We start from the raw sequence: 25,236 nt of genomic DNA, 5'->3' as shown, positions 1-25,236 counted from the left end.
ACCTGCTCTTTTCACGATCGCCGAAACGGCCGCGAAATGAGTCATCTAAGGTGCAACACATAACAGAACATCAGAAAACATGTTCGTGACTGTGTATGATCTTACATCGACGTATACTTCCCAGGCGTTTCTCGACCGAAATGACAGACTTCTAGTTCATCTCATCAACATGAGTATCCATCAATTCTCAAGGCCATTGTCATTTAAATCGGCTTTCATCTTGCAAAATTGGGCTTGTCATACGTCTTGAGGCTCTGATTGTCCCTCGCGCTAAGCTCGGACACCTGACAAGGGGCATCTGAACCCTAGCGTTTGACTCCACATCCCTCAAGTCACAAAGCGCTGAGATCGACAAGAAATAGACACCGCATTGTATCCACAGAGCCTGTTTTCAACGCCTCTGCCATACGCACTGACCTAAAGAACAAGGCTGAGAAGTGACGACACTCGCATGGTACCTTATAACTCGGCTAGGGCTATGACTGAAGCGAGATGCACGTGGAAGCGCAGGCAACACTAGCACCAGGCTTGTTTCTGGCCTCAAAGTTCACTGACTCCCATCGCTGCCAGGAGCGGAACCAAGACGGTGGAAGACAAAAGCTCAGTGACTGACGCAAGGGACTGTAGGAGAAAATATACCAGATCATATACTCTCACAAACATGGATTCTACATTGTGAGGCGCTATCGAAAAGTTGACTACGGGCAAAGGCAGGTCAGCCAATTTTCTACTGGACCCAGACATGCCTGGCCTGACTACCAACGCTCATATCCAGATGTTCACGCGGCATTAACTGCCATGGAGATTGCGATGAGAATATTGGACACCGCTTCTGAATGCTAGGTTGCCTTGGAGTTTCTGATCGAAGCATGCGTGATTGTTTAGATAAAAAATACCACACCGCTTTGTAAGTGGTCAACAACAAGGCCAAGCGGATGGCCAACCTCCCCTCCTGGGTACGAACCCTATAGCCTAATTACATGGGTCGGTATACCCCCTAAGGTGTGCTTTGAGAGATACTGTCTTAGCATGCAGGCCAGCCATCCAGCCGTGTCGGGCCTCATCACAGTGAAAACACCTTCCCTTTACATAACTGAGTAGGTGTCAATCGTGCATCGGCAATAGCAAAGAAGCGGTCAGTTCTTGAAGCAACAAGGCATAAAAGGTAGACATATCCCATAGCATCTCATACAAGTTCTCCCACAAGCTCCAAATACATCATTCACCAATTGACTATAACAACAACTCCGGTGCGTTGTCAAATCTCCCGAAGATCGGGTTTCATCACCACAATGGAAAGCGATGGCAGCCTGTGCCGCGAAGTCAGCAATAGACATGATGGCAGCCTGTCCCTCGAAGTCAGGGATAGGCGTATTGACGATCAGTCCTTCAAAGTCAGTGGCAGTGTGCAATTTATGCCTTTGAAGCCTGGTGTGACTGGCATATTTGAAAACGCAACAACAGTAAATGGTGGATGTTCCACGTACGGAGAGTTTTTGGAAGGTACGAATGGATACTCCAAAGATGAGGATGTAATGCTTACCATATAATGCTGCAGGTAATACTATCCATCCTGGCGTTACACAAACGAATAATCCTGAATTTGAGCCAAGCTTCTTTTGGACAGATGGGATAAAAGTGGCGTCGCGCTTCATTGTTCCTCGCGGTACAAGCGGGGTTCTCTGTTCAGGACCTGGGAAGTATGACTTTCAAGTTTGGACTCTGCAGTTTGAGCCTGTTGGCATCATAAAAGTAACGACCTCGGAATCGAGAGAGCAGGCCGAACTGGCCTATCATGCAGTGCTGAAGATCCGCAATACCGAACAGAGAAAGAAGTTGATTCAAGCCCTACAATCCCAAACAGGTACACACCTGCAGAAGACCAATCTTGAAGTGATGTACAACCATGGCATGGTACACAGCCTCTCAACCTTTTCGAAATCTCCACTTGCTGATCTTATGCAGTTTTTGATTACAAATGGTTCTCATCACAATACCGTAGAGGTAGAGTCCTTGAGTGAAAAAAAAGGAGTCTACGTATGGATACATGATGGGAAACTCATTGCAGACGGAACAATATTAACCAAGGAGTTTCGAGAAATTTTTGGAATCGAACAGAAGAAAGAGCAGATGATGAAAATGGCGCAAGGTGCAGCGATGGCAGCTTGGAAGATGCAAATGTTGCAACAATGGTGCTCAAGGCTTTATGGAGGCAATCGTTGAAGTTGATAGACTTTGTTGTCACAGGTAGCATAACATTGGCATGAGACATGGGATGTTCTTTCATTTTCTTTCAAAAGCTTTTTCGGGCTGAAAAAGAGAGGTAGTAATTGATGGCCTACGGATATAAAAGTAATACAATGCGGAATAGCCGGCAAAGGATGACCAAATGGACAAAACATCTTCGAATGATGGACTTGCGACAAGGGAAAGAGAAGCTGAAAGTCTATAGTCGAGATAATCGCCAGTGTCAACGAGTTAAATGATATTGATGATAGCTCACCTCTAAAGTCGCATGACAGTTGATGGGCGTAAAGGAAGAGAGCACGATCTTGTTGGTTCGTTGGATATTGGAGGCCTTTATATTCCAACGGCTGTGTTCAAGGCACTTGGTCCAATCAGCTTATTACTTTGAGCGGTTCACAATACGAGACAACAGAGGAAAGAACAACTAATGTGGCTACGGAGTGGCGGCCTAGTTTAGATGGGGATGCGCCGTACAGAGGCTATCAGAGGCTGGGGATTTTCTTCAAGGGAGAATAATAGTCGCCGGCGACAACATACTGTATTACTGCAAGGCAATTATGGGTGATCTGCCCCGGTCAAGGTTGCCACGAGCTCCATATATGCATTATCCATTCTCCTACCGTGAATCCTGAAGGGGATAAATGTTGGTGGCCCGCGATTCGAGGTCACTTGTTGTGTATTGGGCACGGGAACATCAACTCTAGATACTAGGTACTTTGCTCTCCCCCCAGCTTGTGGATGCTTGGTGAGGGGTCACTGGATGCACCTTTCTGCCGTCGCAAAACCGAGAAGCGATCGAGATGACGTCAGAGATTGCCATGTCCATGTGGTTCGCATGAAACCTGTACCTGCATTGCGTTTTAGGGCTGGAGGCGGGTAGACCCACTTGTGCTGTCGCGAGCCTGCGTATGAAAACTCCACAAGAATGTTATCAGTTCGCTGAACGACTAGGCCGTGCTTAGCAAGGCACACCGCTGCATCCGGGGCTCCGTTGCCGCTAGCTTGCCGCACTGGCTGTCAAGCCTACCTCATTCCCCATGTACTCCAGTACATCCACGGCCCCAAAATTTTCAGCTTCTCCACTACGACCTGTGTTGCCTTAGGACCCGCGAATCCGTCTGCCCCAGCGATCGACAGCGTCTAAATGAACCCCCACTTCCGACGCCATTCTTATTGGCGCCAACGGTGCACGCTTGCCGATCGTTAAAAGCGTCGATTCCGGCTGTGAGAAAGGAGATGCCGGCACAACCAACATCACACGAAATAACCGTTGATTGGCCTCACTCCCACTCCACTATTTTCACCAAACTGCTGTTATCGACTTCCAAGTGTCGAATTCATATAGCTACCAACACAACGCGACCATTCACGGCCGATACCTCCTCCGCGCTGTCCTGGTATGTCACCAAGAGACGACGTTCCTCCACCACTACCTCCTCCTCGATGTCCTGGCTTCGATCAACCTAGCGCTTTGGCGGAGAGTATGAGGGAAAAGCAGGAACATGCTCATGATTCTTTTGCAAGCGGTTATGGAAGCATGAATTCATCGTATCATGAAGATCGTCCAAGCTATCAGCGAAGAGGCAACACAAGCGATTTTGGTGACCGAGGCGAGAGCTATGCTAGTTACTTATCAACAGATATGTAAGAGTTGTGACGCACCTTCCATTGGTGCAATTCAGGCTTTCAATTGCAAGAAGCACTTTTTGGGTACAAAAACTAACATTGATAACCGTAGGTCTCGAGGTTCTATTCTCTGTGGTTTTGGCCGTCTCCATAACCGCTTCCAGTTCCATTCCCCTGCCGATATACATGGTGATGATCTCAAGAAGAAGCTCGATCAAACTAGTCGGCCTTTGGAAAAGTCGCCTCCTCGATCACTTCTCAGCTCATCGGCCAACGAGCTCGTTTCTCGAAGACCCTCTGCAGAAGGTCGATTCCCTCCAGCCATGAGTGTACACGTACAACTACCTATCCATTCACGGGGTGTTCTAGGGTCTCCCGCAAGGTTGACCGACACACCAATTCACTCCGCCATCTCCCCTCCAAGCACACCGTTCTATCATGGTGATAGATCGCCAAACGACAGCTCAGATATCGACCGTTTACCTCGAACACGCACAAAGCGGAATAACAGTGACCACGCTACTTCAACAAATAGTTACGAATTTGTGAGAGCAGAGGATATGGAAATGGAGGATAGACAGTCACTCAAGCGACTTCACATCGACGATGCTTATACGCCTGGCAGTCAAAAGAGGCGGGCGGCTAGCCCCAATGATGAGCATAAGCTCTCTATGCCTTCAGATGCGTATCGCCGGCGTGATCTGAGCTCCCGTGGACCTCCACAAGGTCGATACACTTCGCCTTCTCGAGGCGCTACCATGCCTTCGGTCTCAACTCCACGATCCAACTCATACCTATCAATCATGTCAATGTCAATGCACCCTGCTGGTCTTGCGACCGCCAACTCTTTCGGCCGGCGTTTACCTGTGGGCCCATCTCCTGGCGGCATCTCACCTACGTCTTGCAATTCGCCTTACAAAACTCCCGTATCACTCAAACCAAGCCCTCGAACACCCATTTCTGGCCGGGGATCAATTCACTCTAGAACCGTTTCGGGTGCTAGCACTCGTAAGATCACAGAGGTGCAGAAGCCCGGCGGCACTACAGTGCAACGCTTCTTTATGTGCGAGTGCTGCCCCAAGAGGCCCAAGAGGTTCGAGACGCTCGAGGAGCTCAAGTAAGTCAGATTTCACGCCCAGCAGCCCTACTTCAAATGAGGCTGCGTGAGATTCTAGGATTTGTCGTATACGTTTCTTTGCTAACCAGCAACTAGCGCTCACGAGGCTGAAAGGCGATACGAATGTTCATTCTGCGGAAACCGTTTCAAGAATAAGAACGAGGCAGAGCGTCACAAAAACTCGCTCCATGTGCGTCGCCATTCGTGGTCATGCTCAGCTCTCTCCGGATACGATCAGGCTTTTCACAATTCGACAACCAGGCCTGGCGAAGCTGATACCTGCGGCTACTGCGGTGATGAGTTTCCGCGATCTGGTCCTGGCCCTGGTACGGGTGCCCTGAGCGGCGATAATCCCCCTCGACACGCGACAGACCAAGACTGGGATGAGCGTATGAGACACCTTCAAGAGGTACACAAATTCAGAGAGTGCAACTCGTCCAAGAAGTTCTTTCGAGCGGACCACTTCAGACAGCATGTCAAGCACAGCCACGCGGGCAAAAGTGGAAACTGGACCACCATGCTCGAGAATGCCTGCAGGTTGGAAGAGGACACAAAGACTCGGTAGATGCACCAGTCCAATACTATACGATACACATTAGACCTATAATGTGACGGATGTCACAGCAATGTCTCGAGAAAGATTAACAGGATGACGGGTACACTCCACAAATTGAGACCTATTCGACAGTTTACCGGGTACTTGAGGGCCATGAGCCCGTTGGAAGAACACCGCGTTCATCGGCCAAAAGTTGCGGAGTTCCACGTGGATTTTGGGTGTGCCAGTATGAGGACAATTTAAGACCAGGTCCCTCCGCAGCAATGTTAATCTGAACCCCTAAATTCTTCATAGTAGATACGACATCGTAGTCAACATGGTAAGGTAGCGAGGGTCTTCTTTGACGAATCCGCGTGACGGGAGTAAGTTCTCAAAGGGAATCAAAATTCAGTATTAGAGACTCCGTTACGCTCTGGCGCTCGATTTCATTATTCCTCAGAGGGCAGCCCTTACTGTCGCTATCAAAGCCAAGTCAATATCACGCGACATCACCAACACTCACTACAGTTTTGATGCCTTGAACTGCGTCATTTGGCTTGCTTCAGTACTTCAGCCGCGGCTTACTTTATCAGTTCATCATTTTCAGCAGCCAACAGCCGAGTCCTCGCAACGTGACTCATGCCCGTGCCATGTGAAATCAGCAAGTCGCGTCAGCAAATTTGGAGCTTATTTTCCGTCACCTGTCAATAAAGCCTTAATTTCCAGATCTTCAGCCCCAACGCTAGCTTGGAAGCTAAATGGAACCTCCTTTTGGTCCCGACAAATCTCAGATCTCAGCCCTGCTTTCCGTCACATCCAGCACCCATTTTACGACAACTGGCCGTCACGCCCTCAAAAGAGGCGCTCCTCTACTGGACTAAATATTCTGATGAGCTTGGCATCGTCAATGGATCTTTCGCCTTCTGATCTGCCGGTTCAGTATCCTCCATCTACGTATGGTCCTGTTCCCGTCGCTCCGCATCCAACTCTCTCTATTCCGGATACTCACCAGCCATCCTCAACCTGGGTGCCAGAATCGGCTACAACAGCCCCTGGGTTATGGCCCATCGGTTGTTTTCACCTTTTCCGACCAAGGTCCAAATGGTGGAAATTAGGTGATTAGTTGAAATAGAGTAGTTTCAGAGAGAAACAGAAAATTGATCAAAGTCTTTTGATGGAAGGTGGATAGTGTATGTGTCTTGAACTAGAACAAGGAGACTTCGAATGTAGGAAGATGGGGGATGTGGCAGTAGTATTTATATCCTGAAGTTTTGTATGTCGATGGCTGCCAATCAGCCAAATTCCCACATTGAAGAGATATGTGGTTGCAGCGCATGCAACAGCGACTCCAGTTCGCGTAACTCCTGTCAAAGAGAAGTGAAAGGATACAAAAGACAGGGTCGTCGTCTGCCTTGTCGGTTGCCTTGCCGCAAAGCCATACAGGGCTTGTGAAGTTATACCATATAGGACTCCTTTCCAGTACTGTGCCATTGGCGGTATGGTTCATATGTCAGTGACGAGCTATGTATGTACTGCCAACGTGGGTTGCTTTTTCGAGTGGTGGTAAACAAAAGAGTCCCCTCAGCTGTTACTCGTAACCGCAAAAGCTCGCTGGAGTTGTGGCATAGGCCTGTTCGCCTTGACGACGAATTCTTGAGCCGACAGCTAGCCATTCGGCGATGAACAGAGCGGTGGCGCAGTGATCAGCGTCACAGACGAATTTGAGGCTGTTTCCCAAGGCCGCAGGTTCGAATGTTGTCGACCCCAAAGGCACAAAATATCTCTGACCAATCAGCAACAAAGGCCGAGGATCCATAATAGGCTAGTCCTGGCTAGGCTAGGCTGGACGGGTTACAGTCCATTCCTCAACACCATGTCTCAAGTGTCAGGCTGGATCGAGCGTTTTCAACGCACGGAAAGCTCCGTCCTCGTCGTCCGTGCAATGGAAATAGGACAGGATGGCCTGGCCCCTGTCAAGGGCGCCTAAAAAAATCCGAGTCGGTACTTTCCTGTTAGCCAGCGCTTCTCGTGTACTCAATGCAATGACTGACTTCAGAGATAACAAGGTCTGGTGTGACGAGTACCACGGTACCAGCTGCACCGTTTCTGACGGAGATGCCGGTGCCGACGCGAAACGTCCGCAGTCATTTAAGCCGCCACTTGCTACGCGTCTGATGTGGAAGGCATCCAAGGCAAAGCGCGTTCAGAACAACGCTAAGTGGGGTAAGGCGATGGATCACTTATGCTTTAAGTAACTCTGCGGGATGGAATACCCCGCACAAGAGATAACTTAAGACATCAATCAACACAAGGTCGCGTAAAAGCTTCGTTCCCAAACTTGGACTCGCGCCAGCGTCTTCCACCTCCAGACATTGCTAAACTATGGCCCAGGTGTACCGAGACTGTCAGCCCCCCACCACCATAACGCTTGCTCCACATTTGTCGGAACTACCCTACAGCCGCTCACCATCACCCCTCTAGCTTGATACTTACCATCACTGCACCTTCCTTTGTCATCACACTTTCTTGGCATACAAGTGTTAAGAAAGTGGCCCTGTCTACACGTAAATCCTTAACAAGTGCACAACAAACATTCCAATCTGCGCTTTGCGCAGTCGCAAGCCGCGGCGATGGCTTCGTCTTCGACGAGATCGCCCGCTGCCTTGGATCCCTTCGATCTGGGGATCCACACTCCCATCAACCTGAACCGGGGAGCCGTGCAGCCTTCTTACAGAACAGTCCGGTAGTCGTCAACGGCACTATCGGTGTTTCACCTGCTCCCGGCCGGATGGCTCAGACACCATCCTCACCACTCAACGCCGCCGCCACCACCACCACAGCTACGGAAGGAGCTGAACGTGCCAGTCCCGTATCCACTTTTGAACAACGACCAATCTCTATCGTTGAATCAGCCAACGATCTCGCACGAGAACACGCGGAAGAGTACAACACCAAGCTGATGGTGTTCCGGGCCTTCTGCGCCAAGTTTGAAGAAGCGGCCCAGCAATTCGTCACCGGACCGCAACGACGTTTCGCTCAGCAATTTGCCGATGATTTCCTCGGTTTTTGGAAACGAGAGCTCTCCTGCTCCGGACCTGTGACCCCCAAGCCTACATACAGCAGCGTGGTCACTGCCGCGCCTCCCACTGACCATGACCGTCTGACCTAGAGACAACAACAACAACATAGAGGCCGACAAACAGATCCACCTCATCGCCAAGGGCAACAGACGACCATCGCCCCACCCCGACAAGACCTCCGCGTCTTTATCCGTCTAGAAGCCGGAGCTCCGGCCAGGGCCCACAGTAGCTATGCCATCCGGACTCTGATTCGGGAGAAGCTCGGCGCTGTCTCAGACAAGATCCGGCAGGTGTTCCAGGTCAGATCGGGATGGGCCGTTCTGGCTGCCGACTCGGCAACACGCGACCTTCTGGTAGAAAAGCAAGCTGAGTGGGCCGCTGAACTGGGAGCTACAGCAGTAGAAACGAACAAGGAATGGTTCACCTATGTGGTCTCAGACGTTCCTACAAGACTGTCTGACTTTTACGGAAATGAGGTGGATAGTGACAGCGTCGTCAGCGACGAGATAGAAATCTAGACGGGGCTCAAGTCCATTGACGTACGTACCGGAAGACAATTCTCGGATAACCCCTTGACCAAGGCCCTACTTGTGTCCTTTCTGAAGCCCACAAAAAGATTCTGGTCTCTTTTCGGCAGTAGCGCAGCTAGACTTGTTGACAAAACCGACCGACCTAGACAATGTGAGAAGTGCTGGGGCCACCATTTTGCCCGCAACTGTCACAGACAGCCAGTTTGCCGACGCTGTGGTGAGGCTGGCCATCTTGTAGACGATTGCATCGCACCAGAACAGTGCGTCAACTGCTTGGGCCCTCACCAGGCCAACTTTCGTAGGTGCCCAGCTCGGCCAAAGACAGTGCACGGCGTGCTCCGCCGACTTACTAAAGAGCAACGAAAACATGTCAGCGCCGTTGGTGCGGAGACATACCGACAACGACACCAAGAACCACAGTCGGGATCGCATCAGGAAGCCCAGCAGGGCATGGCCGAGCGACAAAACGAGGATGTCACATCACAAGAACGACCGAACGCTCGTGCTCCAAGCCCAGCTGTATCAGGAGCACCTTCGTGCATCATGGTGGCCACGACCTCTCATGCTGGCTATGAAGCAGAGGAAGAACCCGAACAGCCCAGACCAGGCTCACCGCGAAAGCGCCGAATAGTTCTCATTAATCGCTCGCATGGCCAGGAATAGATATTCTCAAGCACGAAAGAACGACAGGAAGCCGCTCAGGATCTTCCAGGCCAACGTCGGCAAGATCCCTCCGGCCCACGACTGCGCCCTGGCGCTGGCCGACTCGGAACAATATGACGTTGTGCTCTTGCAAGAGCCGTGGACGGCTCACACAGAGACCCGCACTTTAACTAAGACTCACCCTGCATACGACACATTTACGCCGGTCGACATGTGGAACAGCAACGACACTCGGCCTAGAGTGATGACATATGTCCGACGAGACCCAAGACTTCTTGCTGACCAGATTCGGCCTTTTCAGACTCGTGATATCCTTTGGCTCACAATCAACGACCTGACGATCGTCAACTTCTATCGTCAGAACGACGAGAGGGACGCCCTAGACACGCTATTTCAATGGTCTGTCCCGGAGCGTTGCCTCGTAGCTGGCGATTTCAATGCCAGACATCGTAGCTGGCAAACAGGCCAAACTACGAACCGGGGCCAAGAGATAGCAGGATGGGTGTCTGAGAATGACCTCAGCCTTCTCAACACTTTAGACATCCCAACAAACCCGTACGGCAACACAATCGATCTTGCCTTTACTAACCTACCACTTGCTGAAGCTGTCGTCGAGGACCATCTCGCCACCAGCTCTGACCACTTCACGCTTAGCCTGACCTTCTCAGACGTCAGATCGACTCCGGTGCAGCCAGGCAAGATTCGAGTGACGACGGAAGACGAGCTTAAACGATTCGTCGAGATCGTAGAGCTTGGCGCTACAGGAATCCCCCTCACAGATTCGACCCCCGAGGAGCTGGACGAGCTTGCGTCTTCACTTGTGAGTCTACTAACATCAGCAGCAAAAGCGTCTGGGAGGCCCGCACGGAAAGGCGGACGCCCGGCTCCCTGGTGGACGGAGGAGTGCGCCGACGCCGCGGCTGCTTTTCGAGCCATCAGAAGAAGCTACCCACTCGGCTTCAACCAGGACGTTCAGATCGCCAAGAGAGGCTTTCATCGTGTGGTCCGTCGGGCCAAGAGGCGCTATTGGCGTAACCTCATCGACGGCTTCTCCAGCAGTAGCGATGTTTTCAAAGCTGTCCGGTGGCTAAAGTCCCCAGGAGCCTTCCAGCCGCCACCTCTACAGATCGATAACGTCGTATACGAAAGCCAGATGGATAAAGCCAACGCACTCCGACAGGCCACGCTTGAACGAAGAACTGCGGAGGACGACATCGCAAACGCATGGACGCCAGTATTCCCACCTAGATCGATCCCATTTTCTCCCGGAATCTCTCTGGAGGAGGCGCAATATGCGACTTGTCACACAGGCAATACATCCCCAGGGTCAGACAACATCACAGTCAAACTTCTTGAAGCAGTATGGCATGCCATCGGTACACACGTCCGTCGTCTCTTCGAAAGATGCCTTACCATAGGCCATCAGCCAAAACCATTCAAGGAGGCGGAGGTGGTCATGATCACGAAACCGGGACGGAGAGACCTTACCGAACCACGAGCATGGCGACCCATCTCACTGCTCTTCTGTCTTGGTAAGGGACTAGAACGACTGATCGCGCGCCGCCTAGCCTGGGCAGCCGTTCACTACAGCGTCCTTCATCCGCAGCAAGCTGGGGCGCTCCCCAAGAGGTCGGCAACAGACTTGGTAACTGCTCTGGTCCATGATATTGAAGAAGCGTTTGCACGCAAGAAGGTGGCGACTATAGTCACAATGGACGTCCAAGGTGCTTTCGATACCGTCATGTGCAATAGGCTCGTCCTGCGTCTTCGCGAACAGGGCTGGCCTAATCATCTGGCTCGCTGGGCTGGCTCCTTCATGAGCGGCCGGTCGGCGCGTGTCAGGTACCAAGACACTGTCACGCCCTCTTCTCCCCTTCAGTGCGGCCTCCCTCAGGGGTCGCCGGCATCGCCGATCCTCTTTCTGCTCTACACTGAGCCAATCTATCGACTGGGCAATCCCCGGGGTCGCTTCGGCTATGCAGACGACACGGCCATCCTGTCCATAGGCGACACAGTAGACGAGACTTCTGCCATGGCATCTAGTTCCATCGCCGAGATGGTGCGATGGGGCGCGGAGAATGGCGTGTCCTTCGACACGAAGAAGACCGAAGTCATGCATTTCTCCCGCAGCAAACGCAGGACTGCGCCGGCAGTACGCCACGGCGATGTCGAGAAGCACCCTGAACCAGCTCTGCGCTGGCTAGGCATCTGGCTGGACAGCAGGCTATCTTTCCGACTTCATGTCGAAAAGTGGGCGGCCAAAGCAAAGGCAGTGGCTTATCATTTGCGAGGGCTCAACAACACGGTACACGGCCCTCTACCGAGCGCCGTTCGAAGTGCTGTCAGAGCATGTGTCGAGCCAGTGCTACTTCACGGCTTGGAGGCGTGGTATCCAGGCAGCACTAGGCCGCGATGGAATCAGCCCACAAAGGAACTACCGTCGAGCAATCAGCATCTCATACAAATAATGAACAAAGCCATGAATCAGGCCATGAGAGCGATACTACCTGTCTGGAAGACGACTCCCACCGCCATCCTACATAGGGAAAGCGGTATACCACCAATTGACCAATTGCTCGAAGCAAAGCGACTAAGATTCGCCGCACGACTCAAATCGCTAGACGAGGCTCACCCTCTGGCGGGCCGAACGCGCCCGCGTCGACCGCCTGACCGACCTACCTACCACGACCTCATCAAACGAAGATACCAAATACAGACAAAAAGTGTCTTCAGGACACGTCTCCGACGCACCGACGAGCTGCTTGCGCCCTGCGAGCGGCCAAAACTCGTCCAGCGATGCTTCCATCAAGAACAGATGCCTCCACTCCAGATGGCGTCAAAAGAGAAATCGACCGGCGCCTTCCTCCACTGGGTTGAGAGACTCGACCCGCTCACCTTGGTCGTATACTCAGATGGCTCTCTATCCTCGGAAGGAGCTGCAAGCTACGGCTTCACCATTCATCAGAACAATGTCCCCATCTTCGATGGATCAGGTCGCCTTGGGCCTGCCGAGGTCTTCGACGCTGAAGCTACTGGGGCATTAGAGGGCCTCAAAGCTGCCCTGAACCTGCAAGGGTCAGCAGCGCAAACCATTTTCATCTGTCTAGATAACCTCGCGGCCGCCACGTGCCTGCGAGGCACGCCCTCCGACTCCTCTCAAGACGTCTTTCTCGAGTTTCAGGCTCTAGCGGCATCGCACGGAGCCACACAAGTACTCTGGGTCCCAGGACACTCCTCTATCCCTGGCAATGAACAGGCCGATAAACTGGCAAAAGCAGCGTCATCACTCCTCGAACCTGAAGGTGCTCAACCAACGCTGGCTTACCTACGACGGATCGCGAGACAAAAACCAAAAGAAGCATTCGAGACGTGGTGGTCTACCTCCGCTCCTGAGCAATACAAGAGACTCAACCTCAAGGCGACTACAGGCTGCCCACCAGAGCTGACGCTCCCGCGCGCAGCCTTACACCACTTGCTGGCAGCGAGGTCCCTCCACGGGGACTTCGCCGCGCATCACGAGAGGTTCGACCACGGCGATGCGCGCCTGGTCTGCTCATGCGGCCGACGCAAAGCACCGGATCATATCTTCTACTGCAGAAAGGTACCGCAGCGTCATCGGATGAGGCTGGCACCCTCACCGAATGCAGCAGTTAATCTAGCAATAGGAAGAGACTTTACCAAGTTTATCGATCTGTCTAAAGACAGCGCGTTCTTTGGGAAAATTTGCCCTCGCTACTAGGCGCCCACGACTTGAGAAGCACTCGCGACTCTCTTTCTTTCTCTACCATCGACGTATTTCCTTGTTACCTTTCCTTTCTCTCTCATATACTCACGGCCAGATGAAGGGCGGGCCAACGCCCCTCATTTGGCCGCGACTACCTTGAGGCAGTTTCAAGCTGCCGCATGCACAGGCTGATCTCAGCCTCCCTGATATCAGGCTCCAAAAGCGGCTGTAATGTCCCGGCTGCGCCTTGTCATCCCGCTGACGGGTAACAAGCTCGATAGGATGCGCCATTTGTGCCGATGAGATGCTGGATAGAGTGTGTTTGGTCTACTAACGCGGTTGCAAAAATTGGAATCTGAGGGAAGACTAATTTCGCGTCGCGAATGACTAATCGCCCTTGTAGCCAATGGTATTTCTGTAATTAGCTTATAGATAGATCCCCAATTCTCTAGCTCAGCACGTCCTGTGCCCCAGCAGGGGACTCTCGGGGCCTACGGCCCCCCGGACGAAAAATATACATAACATAACATAACATAACTAGCTTGATACTTGCTGCTTTGCCAGTCTTTCAACAGAAATGTTCTTCTATGTGTGTTTGCAATGAGTTGTCTCCAGAGACTTGAGGACTCTTTGGCTTGTTCTGCACGTCACTGTAGCTCCTAGGTCTCGAGCGTCATTTGAAGAAGCTTGGCAAGAATGCACACATCACATCCCTTAGTGACCTATTGTTTTGTGTTACTTTTGTTTTCTATTCTTCATACTGTCGCCACTTCCTTCTCTAACTCAGTTTTGGTCTCCCAACCGCCTTCGGCTTCAAATATTTCACCGACCGCTTCGCCAACTTCCAAGAGGTGACGGTCGCGATATCGTGGTGCGACGAGGGAGAGGCCGATGGGCATGCCGTGCTCACCCTTGAAGCCTGGTACATTCAGGACTGGGACATGAAGGCCCTACACGATTGTTAGTCATCGTGGGATTCGTACAAAGTTTGTCACGTACACTCCACATCGCGCAGAAAACATGGCTTCCTGTACTCTCCAGACCAACGGGGGCCTCGTCTGGTACACTCGGTGTGATGATAGCTGCATACTGCGAGGCATTAAAGTCAAAGACAGGCCTTATGGCAGCCAAGCTGTCGCTAGCCATCAGCTGCGTTTTGCGAGTGAAATTGTCGGCGTTCTCGACGTGCTCGATCAAGACTTGGCCGATTTGGTCTTCTCCAACTCTATACTCTGGTAGGAAAGAGGTACGGCCCTCGGTGTGAAGCCCAATACGATACCACTCGGGCACATCATCGAAAGCCGAAGGAAGCTCAAGCTCATGTACTTCTGCACCATGGGATCTGAGAAGGTCGGCAGCGCGGGCGAGAGCGTTTTGGGTTCCAGGACCAGCCATGGGCCAGATGCTCGTCTTACAGATTGCGAAACGTGCCCTTGCGATGCCTTGAAAAGACCGATCTTCGTCTTCGTCATCTTGAAGAGCAAAGATATCGGCCAGAAGGACCAGATCTTCGACACATCGTCCATACCATCCGAGAGTGTCGTACATCAGAGCATATATTTTCTGACCTTCGCGAGATACAGAATTCCAGGTTGGTTTGAATCCATAAATCCCATTGAATGATGCAGGGCGAATCATGGATCCGCCTGTCTGTGTGCCAAGGGCCATGGGGGCTTGGAAATCGGTAACAGCAGCTCCGGAGCCGCTGGACGATCCGCCCGGAGTGCGTAAAGGGTCATGTGGATTGTGAGTCTTGGGACCGACGTGGATAGCAGCGAACTCGGTGGTAATTGTTTTACCTAGCTTGTCAGATGCAAGTCTGCAAAGCATATATAAAACATACCGAAGACGAGGGCGCCAGCATGACGAAGAATTCGTACGGAAGCAGCATCTGCCTCAGGGAAATGGCCATCATATAGTGGCGAGTTGAACTGAGTAGGCATGTCTGTACAACAGTAAGCTTCGGTAATAGTGGGATATGAGCTGGTCAACTAACCATTTGTGTAAATGACATCCTTCACAGCGATTGGAAGTCCATGAAGAGGTCCTCTATTGTTTTTGGGGATCTCATCTAGAAGTCTTGCTTCCTGCATGACCCTCTTCTCGTCCAGGTATGCCCAAGCTTTGACGTCTTCATCGCGTGCCTTGATCCTTTCAAGTCAAGACTCGGCATACTCTTGGACTGACATCTCATCAGCCTGGATCTTCCTAAGAGCTTTAGAAGCCGTGAGTTTCCATGGCTCGATGCTGCCGTTTGGGGGGACGCCTGATTGTTCATAATGCTGGCTTTCCTTCAATTTCGGGAAGGGATCACCAGTCGAGGGACGTTACAGCATCTTGCGGTGTCTTGATGGAACTAGGCGTTGGCTCTCACAAGAAGTAAACTTGGCTTCCTCAAAGGTTGCAAAGAATAAGCTGGGGACTCAGGCCTACGAGATAAGGAGACAGCTTGGGGAACTGGTTCTGTTATTTAGGCACTGAGCCGTGAGCTAGAGTGGGGATGTATCCCAGCTCTATTCTGCTGAAACACATGAACCCCGTTGTGCAGCATAAGAAGGCACTTTCTAATCAAATCTATTGGGAAAAAGCGATGCACGCCGTCTCCAGAATGGCTTAGGTTATTTTGTAATGGTGGTACAGCATATCCAGCAAAAGTTCCATCGATATGCATCCGACGCTTCCAATGCGCCAGATAAACTTGGATCCAAAGGTAGGAAAAGCAAGAAAGCTCAAATGTCATTGGACATACGTGCTTATCCCGTACCTCGCGTCCCATGGCGACGGCGCGGCAGGGAGGGGTTTCAATGCAAATTCGTCTACGACATTCAATCACGTGGCTTGTTGTCACTTCTCTAGCTGACTTTGCATGCATATGTGTCGCACTGAGCGTGCTTAAAGGGTTAGAGTGAATATGATGAGCAGCAGCAAAAGTGTTGATTGATTTCTTAAGTTGTCTCTTGTGCGGGGTATTCCATCCCGCACAGTTACTTAAAGCATATAGCTAGATTACTAATGCCTACCCTGCGACAATATGCTTCTCCAACTTCACACCACCATCATGGGCATCTCGCGTCGGATGGCCGCGCTACCGACCTTTCATACACTACATCTCTGGTTCTTGCCTAGCTCCATTCATCTTTTGACGCCCAAAAATAGCCAAATGCTTCTTGCCTATCACAGCGAACAACCGCCCCATAGAACTACCTCCTTCATTGGTCCTTGGTCACCTGTTCTGATGACGATGACGAGTGACCATCCATTACTGAGTACACAAACAGCTTACGGCCTTGTACCTCAAGCACGCCGGTAATCACAGTATAGCCACGAGGCAATTGAACACCGTCTCTGGACATCCCGCTTTTCCAGGTAGCCGGTCGCCAATCGGTCTGGCTGAAAGTTCAGCAAATTGTCCACATTCAACGAGAAAGGAGCGAGCATCAAGATACATATTGAGGGATGCAGCCGAGCTTGCAGCATCGAGAGGATCTTGCACATTGTCAAGAGAGCTCAACCTGCTCCGGATGTGCAGCTACCTTTCTGCTTGACATATTTGCTGGTATTTTCATCACTGGGCGTACTGATCAACTCATCGAAGGAGCTGTTGGTTCCATTAAAATGACGAGAAAAGCCGACAATCCCTCTGTACCGAAGCGCAGATAGAAGCAGTGAATCTAGCCCAGAGCACCAGAGCCGCGACAATCCTCGAGACGCTTTTGTGTTGCAGACAGACAGGCGACCGAACTGAATCCATCACGCCGACCTATTACCAGACGAGAGTGTGACTGTTCGACACGTTGGACTCACGCCTCCGAGATGCAATGGCAAATCGACATCAATTGAACGGCAGGATGGACGGATCAATCGAAAGGCTTGATGAACATAACCTGAAACTCCTAACACAAGATTCGCTGGGACGAAGTAATCATGCTTGGAGATGGAATGCCACATCGACCTGAAGGTTGAATGACGGAACTGAGCGGTGATATTGCACATGTCAGACGAAGTTCCCGCTTGACTCATAGAAGATGATGGTAGGGAATTGGTATGCGTGGAGTCAGAATGGAACAGGTTTATATGAAGTTGTGGAATTATCAGCGGACGCGAAGTAGTTACTAGTGAAAATACGGAATGAGCATGTATTACTTCCAAACATCGATGAACGACCTGAGTAATAACCTTTAAAAACGTACCGATAGCTCCTAAAATGTATACGTGAAGGTCCGTCGCCAACACGAACACCTTTGCTTCACCTAAGAACAATCCAGCCTTGCTCTGATACCTGTTGCCACCCCCCACAGCCCACTACTCGGAATGACTGTAAATGGATGCTTCGATCACCTCAACGTCGCAGGATCTTAGTCATGGCTTTTATGAGCTATTGCGCCGCCAACTCGACCTGTGTACCAGCAGCTGGCATTACGCATTTCCAGGCGATGGGTATGCTAACGAATATAGGTGTCGAAGAGCCGACTCTGGTTGTGAAAGTAGAATTGACGTGGATGTAACTCTTTTTGAAGCAGTAATTTTTCATCAGATAGTATACTCTTCAGTGTCTTTGCTGTCCTTGCTGATGTCCAGAGATATCTCTTGCCCCTTGGTGCCACGCTGCTTTATCTCGGAAGCAGTTTTATCGTTAGATCGTCCACCGCCCGCGTTGGACTGAGCGTTGTCGAGATCTGCGGCGCCCTTGGAGCCCATGCCGCCCTCTAAAAGCTCTCCGCCTTCCATGACGGTGCGGAGCTCGAGGTTCTCGTCCTTGGAGTATGCGCGTACGCCGACGATGCAGATGGCGTTCCAGGGCTCGGGCATCTTCTCCTCGTCAGAATCAGTCTCGCTCTGGACTCGAGACCTTTTGGATATCATACGTCTGGGGTCGCGACTATTATCATCGCTACTGAAAAGCCTTTCATGATCGTCAGCTGGAGAGGCTGATGACTCGCCTGCAGAGTCGTAGGCAGGTCGAGGGCGGGTGGGGAGAGGCTCTTCTTCCTCGATGGGAGCGGGAGGTCCTCCACTGACTGGTGGGACCTCCTGTTTCTCTTCAGCACCCTCAGCTGTTGAGTCCATGGACTTGGGAGTCAAGTGAGGTGATCCAGTTGAGACCGAGATAACCGCGTCGTCATGATCCTTGTGGTGCTCATCAACGACAACAGGCTCATCCTTGTCCTCTGAAATCTTAATCTCCTCAGTCTTCTTGCTCAAAGCCTCATCATCGGCCTCTTGAGCCCTCTTCTCCGCTTCCGCAGCCTTCTCAGCCTCAGCCTTAGCAATCCTCTCCTTTTTCATCTGCTCGCGCTCAGCCTTGACCTTGGCGTTGAACTCCTCATCAAGACGGTTCTGCTCAGCCTCCCACTCTGCGCGACGTCGCTTTCTCTTGTCCGCGTTCTTCTTGGTCTGTTGCTTGGTGACGTCGCGGATGGTAGCGCGCTTCTCCCACATGCGGCGACGCTCCTTCTGACGACTGGCGGAAGCCTTCTTCTGATCCTTCTTCTGGCGAAGCTTGGTGACCTTGTCCATGTGGTTCCAAGCCTTGCTGTGGGCTAGATCATAGGCATAACCAACCTGAGCAAGCTTCTCATTCTCAGTCCTGTCGACAGTCTCGCGCTTGACGACCTGCTCAACAGATTGACCGTTGGAGTCTCGCTCGCCAGTGACTTTGAGGTAGACGACGTAGTTGCCAGCGGGAATATCAGGCAGCTCAACAGAAACAGAGCGCTCCATGAGATAATTACCATGAGATCGGACAATGTAGTCCTCCGCATCGGGGCTGTCCTCGTAGTGAAGACGGAAGTGAAGACGGAAGGAGTACTGTCCTTGAAGACCCTTGAAATACCGACCATCAAGCTGCGAAAGAACCAGTACAAGGGGAGAGTCCTGGGTCAACTTGATGTGGAACTTCTCATGGTAAGCCGCCTTCCACGGAACATCAACACCAATCCAGCGCTGGCAGCATCGCCAGTCTCGATCGCGGAAGAGTCGAGTACGGTCGAAGTGAGAATATTTCCGAATAAGATCCTCGTAAGAAATCCAGAAAACAGAGTCGCTACCAAACTTGTGGTCCATCTCCTCCTGCACTTCGGTAGTCCACTCCTTAGAGCCATCACTCCAAGCTCCATCCCAGATACCCTTGCGAACCTTACCCCAAGGGTTGCGAAGCTTGACCAAGCGCTGGCCAGACTTTAGAGTACGTGCCTCCATGATGACATAGGCATGCCCTTCAGAGATGCCATTGCGCTCACCGTAGCCGTGCTCAAGAAGACCAGTGGAAGCGCCAAAGAGGAACTCATCGTTGACTCGCGACATCTCCTTATCCCAGAACTCATCGATATCGAGAATATCAGACGTCAAGAGCTCAGTGGTAACTCCACCAGAGAGATCTTCGACACCCTCTCCATTCCAGCCACCCGCCAATGACGCATAGTCACCGTGAGCCTTGGCGTAGGCCTTCTCGAAGAGAGGAACCCAAGTCTCATTCTGATCTCTGCACTGCGCAAAGAAAAGAGCCTTGGAGCCAGTCTGATAGGTCTTGCGATAAACATTCTCGTTATCCTCACGATCGATCTGCTGCAGAAGATCTCTCTGCATGGAGGGGGAATCCCACAAGGGGGACTTGAGATAGAGTTTATCGTCGATGATGGAGTAGATCCATTCGCCATCTCGATAAAAGACAAAGCCGTAGATGCCGACCTTTGTGTCATGGGCAACGCAGACCCGCTGTAGGCCTCCTGGAACATTGGCCAGAGCCGTTAGGCCAGCCATGATCCAGCAGTCTCCTAGACTGCCCTGCTTGACGTCACCACCGCTAACCTCTTTCATGAAGGTGGGAGTCTCAAAGATCTCGTGCACGCGCTTGACGGCCTTGGGAACAGCCGCCTCTGAGCTAAGCAGTGTTGTCTTGTTGAGCTCGAATTTCTGCGATCCCAGGTGATTCAAGCAATAGCCCTTCTCATACTTAAGATCCCAATCCTAGTAGATGCATTAGCGCCAAATTCACACTGACTACAGATAGGCGGTAAACTCACCAAATCCCAGCCAGGATCTCGATATCGCATATTCACTCGTTTGCATTCTTCGATAATCTTCTCAACCTTGCGTCGACATTCCTCAGTGGCTCGCTCGTAACCGGCTGATAAGAGCTCGTTAGAATCGTAGGTAGCAGGTGGTTGCACAGGGTCGAATGGGAGGACGGCGAGAGCCTTGTGAAAGTTGCGATTGGAGAACTTCTTCCAGGTGCGGTTGATGCTCTTTTGAGGCGGGAGCTTCTTCTTCTTCTTCTTTTTCTTCTGGTCGTTGTTGTTGGTGGTGGCAGGTTGTGCACGAGGCCGACGAGGGTCGTCGGACTCCTCTGATGAGCTGTACCCGTGCATCTTGATATGCTATAAGAATAATCAAGTGGTCTTGGAAAGGAGCTAAGTATAGTTCGGTAAGACTTGTCCTAGACGAGAGCCAAAAGAGAAACCCAGGAGTCAATCCCAAATGACGTGGTAAGGAACAAATGACCTGTGGTCATGGATGGATATTTACCAACAAATGGTGAAGTAGGGTCGGAGATGAGAAGGGTACATATACTTCAATGATTGAGTGAGGATACTACGAAACGGCCAGGCCCTCACGTTCTTGTGATAGGATTTCCATCTAAGGGTTCGATGACAAGGCAACCAAAAGGCACGAAACTGGTCGCACAGCAGAGCCTCATCTCCCGCTTCTTGTTGCTGGCTTTTCACAGCTTCCTCTGCTGATTTCTAATTGAGGCCCCCTTGCTAGGGTTCAGGTGTAACAATGCGAACAACTGGTAGCTGCAATTGAGATCAAGTACGAAAGCTTTCTTGAACGTGGTAGCCTGATCCTGGCGTAGATCGCTCGTAACGAGGCAGCGAGCAAAGGCTCTGGGTTGAAAAAGAGGCGTACCAACATCGGCCGCATCTGCAGAGGCCAACCCTGCGTAGAGTCCACACACACAAGGCTTCCGTGTCCTGGGATCATGGGTCCTCAATTTGGAGGGGCGTAGGTGAGGACAGAACCGCGGGCCGGTGCTAGAGTCAGCGAAAAGTTTTCAGGCTACAGCTGCATTTAATACTACGGTGTTGTCGGTATGTAAAGATGGGTTCCAGTGAAACCTTATCTGACCTGGCAGCTTCTGGATAGCAGTTGTCAGTGTGCTGGTGCCCTGAAGCCTTCTGAGCAGCGCAAATTGTTGAACACTAGTCTCGCTTGCATGCATGTGTCATAAGTGATAAGTGGTCAAGACGCTGCCTTCATGAATCGTCTATCTAATGCTGACTGAATATGTACATGATCAACCAGCGATAAGCTATTTGAAGATGAGACATTCTAACGTTGGATTTGCTGACGTTCAAAAGGTGGAAGCAAGGCTGGAACAGCAGTGCTCAAGCCCCGCCATTCAAGCCATTTTCAAGCTCCCTACATTCGCCATCAACTGACCCAGCTCCACCAATCCATTATCTTGACAATTCGTCCTGGTTTTACTTAAGAATAAACTGGTGAACCACCAACGCTTTCTTCAATACAATCCATTTCTAATAGAGTCAACGGTGATCTCAATACCGCAACAAACTTGTGAGTTGATCCTCAGGCTCGTCTCGACTACGGCCGGTCATAAGGCTGAGATTGCCACCCATCAATTCGGTATAAAGTTTAGCTCGTTTGATGCACGGGTGCTTGGTGTGACTACCGTCAGTGCCGCTGGAGCCCTGCGTGCCTGAAGGATGAGACATCGGCCCGCTTAACGGATGCGGTTACCGTGTAAGGCACCCCACAATGGGCTTTATCTGGTCTTGATGAAGGACGAGACGACGAGGGCAGGGAGGGCCGTGCTTAGCGCGGTACACCGCTGCATATGGAGATGCGTATACCGTGCCGCAATATCGCCTCATTACCCTTGTACTTGAGTACATCCACGACCCCAAAATATTCAGCTTCTCGGCTATAGAGCCGTATTGTTCCAGGATCCGCACTCCGTCTGTCCCGGCGATTGACCGTGATTGACACCGCCATTGACAACATTGATGTCGGGTGATATACAAAGTGATGTATCAAGCAAACCACGACACAAGGCCATGCACAGGCGACCTAGGACGATCAAGCCCGCGACTTGCCATTGGTTTGACAGGATGTTGACAAATTGTGTAGGTTGTAAACATTGGTATGAAGACCCAAATTCTGTCTAGATCTGTGCTCTGTGTCAGAGAGGGGAAAAAAAAACCCCAAAAAGCAAGACTTAGTGTGAGAAACTACGACCTCTTTCTGCGGATAGGAAGTCAATCAGCTTCAAGGCTTGAGATTGAACTGTTGCTGTATTCTATGGGTAGGTAGTAGCACGGCTACGGGCTGAGCACACCGCTACTTAGCAATGCCAACTGAAGCGAGCTTGGGCATGAATACGACAGATCAATATCATCAAGCGAAGCATGTGAAACGCAAAGAGAAGACATCAGCGTCCTAGGCACAGAAGCGTAACGAGAGGAGGTACCTTGAGGCGTCTGCAAAGTACCAAATCGCTTAGGTGGTGACTGGAATTTTGAATGAGCAAGGATTGTTCCGTTTCCCCGGAGTCCTCCACAATAGTTTGCGCCTCATTGATAGCATCCGGAACAGGATGCAGGACCGCACAATTGGTGGCGCGAGATGCCCAATAATGAGGATCTACTTGAGCTAGACGGGGTCCGTGTTTGTTCTAAATCCTTGTTGTATAATGCAACGGGCCGTAAAGACGGGGCTGGTAGCCTGTAAAAGAGCTATCAAGGCCTTTAAATTGACGACCATGGACCCCTGAAGCGCCACATGCAGTTACAAACCACCAGTAACCTAGATGCAGTGCACACCGCTGCTCGTAGCTCACCATTGATGTTGGCGGACTTGAGCTGTCTGAAATGTAACCCGACAGGCCAGCGTCACGACTTGGCGTCCATAAACTTATGAAGCGCAAAGAGAGGATGCCAAGTACACAACAGCGGTGCCATATGAAACAGGATTCATCCGTCTTACTCGGGTCGCCGCACAATTTGAAGGCTGAAGTTAGCGCCCGCCGTCAACGAGCGGAACGGGTCCCGGACTGCCGGAGTGCAGGGCCCTGGTGAAAGAAACTAACCGAATGGCCTGTTTGTTGACGGCCGGGGATGGGCTATTGACCAGCGTCTGTGCGCATTGGTCTAGGTGTAGACTGATCCTCTTTTCAGCCTCCTGGGCGCTCTAGCAGGGACGATTCCGCAACCGAGAAGACCTAGCTGGCTCTTAAAAGAGCCACCTCACATCCATGTAAAGTTTTAGTTTTCTCCGCTCTCGAGACAACGAGACTCAGTGGTCTGTTTTGCAAAATACGTCATGGGTTGCTTGGTAGTGTCCTGCCCTTGTGCGCGGCATCCTAGCGACAAAAAGAAACAGTACAACCCTTCTCAATTTTGCTACTACGATCAATCACTTGACTTACGATACTGGCAACGTTGTGTATGAGGAGATATTTGCAGTAATTATGATGTTGCACACGTGAATTTGAATAAAATTAATCCTCAATATGCATGTGAACTGGGGAATATGTTTCATCTCCAACTATTTGCGATTGGTCAACCCATGTTGTCATCTCCTTGCTCTGAATCTTTAATGCGCGTGGAAGAGCCATTGCTCTACGTTGGAAAGCCGGCAGTCTTCTATACAGTAGAGCCGTTCGAAATCTCGGATCTTTGTTTCGCTGTTTCCATCCACCACAGTTACATCCCCGTGGTACTGGTTACCAGCTCCGACCTTTAAAACGTTAAAAATGAAAGTCGATCCCGAGGAAGTAGAACTGTGGGTATAACACGTGTGTGCTCTTCCGTCGCTCTCAGTGGCCTCTTTGTGTGCACCGGCTCAGGCCCACTTCGAATCACTTTCCAACAAAATCACCCTTGTCACCATGATTCCGCAGGTGATGTGACGACGCTCCTGCAGAGCCTTTTTTTATTCCACGTGTAAAGAGATGGAGATTTGGTGTTCTTCTTCACGAACACGGAGCAAAGTAGTAGGCATAGGTCGAAACGTGGTTCGCGTACGCATCCAAGATACGTCTCACGTGCAACGGGATGCATCATAGAAGCTGAGCCTGTGCACAAGAGAGGGTGAGGGCACAACAAGTATTTTTCCTCATGAGATCTGGTTAAGCTAGAGTCATGATCTGCACGGCTCCTATTGGTCAAACAATTGCAAAAGTCCGAAGAATGGTGGCAAGTATCTCAGACCCTTGAGTAAGTAGGGCCAGTGGTCAATTTTAGTTCCATAGTTTGGTGGACTGGGGGCAGGAAGCGAGATTGCTTTCCTTCTAAACTTGATAACCATACCAACCTCTAGACCTTGATGAGACAGATCGACTGAAAAGATCCCACGCCCTGGCGTCTTTGGAATCTTATGTATATGAAAAATTAAACCCACAATTCAATATCATTAAAGCTGGCCAAACCTGAATCGCTCTCGAACAACAGCGAGTACATGAATTTTCGACTTTTCACCAGCGAGCGCTTACTAATCTCATCATTCTACCACGGGCCATTATTCTGCCGACGGGAATTCTCAACTATCGTTTCATCCATACACAAGCAGAGGCGTACCAACTTTAACAGCCTGCAATGGAGCAGTGAGAATCTGTCGGCATCAAGCCTTCTGCCTTCCCTGTGTATGTCGGCTAGCTGCACGGAAAAGAGGTTTATATAAAGAAACCTATGACC

General features: G+C 51.0%; 4 protein-coding genes across 5 annotated transcripts; 2 read left to right on the top strand and 2 right to left on the bottom strand.

Moving 5' to 3' along the window:
* The first annotated feature begins 1,202 nt into the window (after window positions 1-1,202).
* FOXG_14202 (uncharacterized protein) lies at window positions 1,203-2,540 on the top strand. The gene is made up of 3 exons (XM_018394269.1): window positions 1,203-1,503; window positions 1,559-1,914; window positions 1,966-2,540. Exons 1-3 carry the CDS (start codon window positions 1,293-1,295, stop codon window positions 2,221-2,223), a joined length of 825 nt encoding a protein of 274 aa, XP_018253880.1. The 5' UTR covers window positions 1,203-1,292; the 3' UTR covers window positions 2,224-2,540.
* A 1,106-nt stretch (window positions 2,541-3,646) lies between these two features.
* On the top strand, window positions 3,647-5,747 carry FOXG_14201 (uncharacterized protein; the record flags this gene model as incomplete). The annotated part of the gene is made up of 3 exons (XM_018394268.1): window positions 3,647-3,891; window positions 3,986-4,990; window positions 5,087-5,747. 3 exons carry the CDS (start codon window positions 3,647-3,649, stop codon window positions 5,553-5,555), a joined length of 1,719 nt encoding a protein of 572 aa, XP_018253879.1. The 3' UTR covers window positions 5,556-5,747.
* Window positions 5,748-14,277: 8,530 nt separating this feature from the next.
* Window positions 14,278-15,615, bottom strand: FOXG_14200 (amidase; the record flags this gene model as incomplete). Its single annotated transcript, XM_018394267.1, has 4 exons — window positions 14,278-14,472; window positions 14,522-15,321; window positions 15,366-15,467; window positions 15,519-15,615. The coding sequence occupies 4 exons, from the start codon at window positions 15,613-15,615 to the stop codon at window positions 14,278-14,280; spliced, it is 1,194 nt and encodes a 397-aa protein (XP_018253878.1).
* An 896-nt stretch (window positions 15,616-16,511) lies between these two features.
* Window positions 16,512-21,373, bottom strand: FOXG_14199 (uncharacterized protein). 2 transcript variants are annotated; one of them, XM_018394266.1, is made up of 3 exons: window positions 20,545-21,373; window positions 17,713-20,488; window positions 16,512-17,634 (listed from the first exon to the last, which is right to left on the bottom strand). In XM_018394266.1, exons 1-2 carry the CDS (start codon window positions 20,887-20,889, stop codon window positions 18,053-18,055), a joined length of 2,781 nt encoding a protein of 926 aa, XP_018253877.1. In that variant the 5' UTR covers window positions 20,890-21,373; the 3' UTR covers window positions 16,512-17,634; window positions 17,713-18,052. The 2 variants fall into 2 exon arrangements, with proteins under 2 accessions (XP_018253877.1, XP_018253876.1); XM_018394265.1 differs by having other exon boundaries at window positions 16,512-20,488.
* Between the last annotated feature and the right edge of the window lie 3,863 nt (window positions 21,374-25,236).

The sequence above is a fragment of the Fusarium oxysporum genome, chromosome 14 (assembly GCF_000149955.1).
Source record: "Fusarium oxysporum f. sp. lycopersici 4287 chromosome 14, whole genome shotgun sequence".
NCBI classification, from domain to species: domain Eukaryota; kingdom Fungi; phylum Ascomycota; class Sordariomycetes; order Hypocreales; family Nectriaceae; genus Fusarium; species Fusarium oxysporum.
Note: the sequence above shows the minus strand (reverse complement) of the source record. Positions and strands in the feature narration are given on the sequence as shown.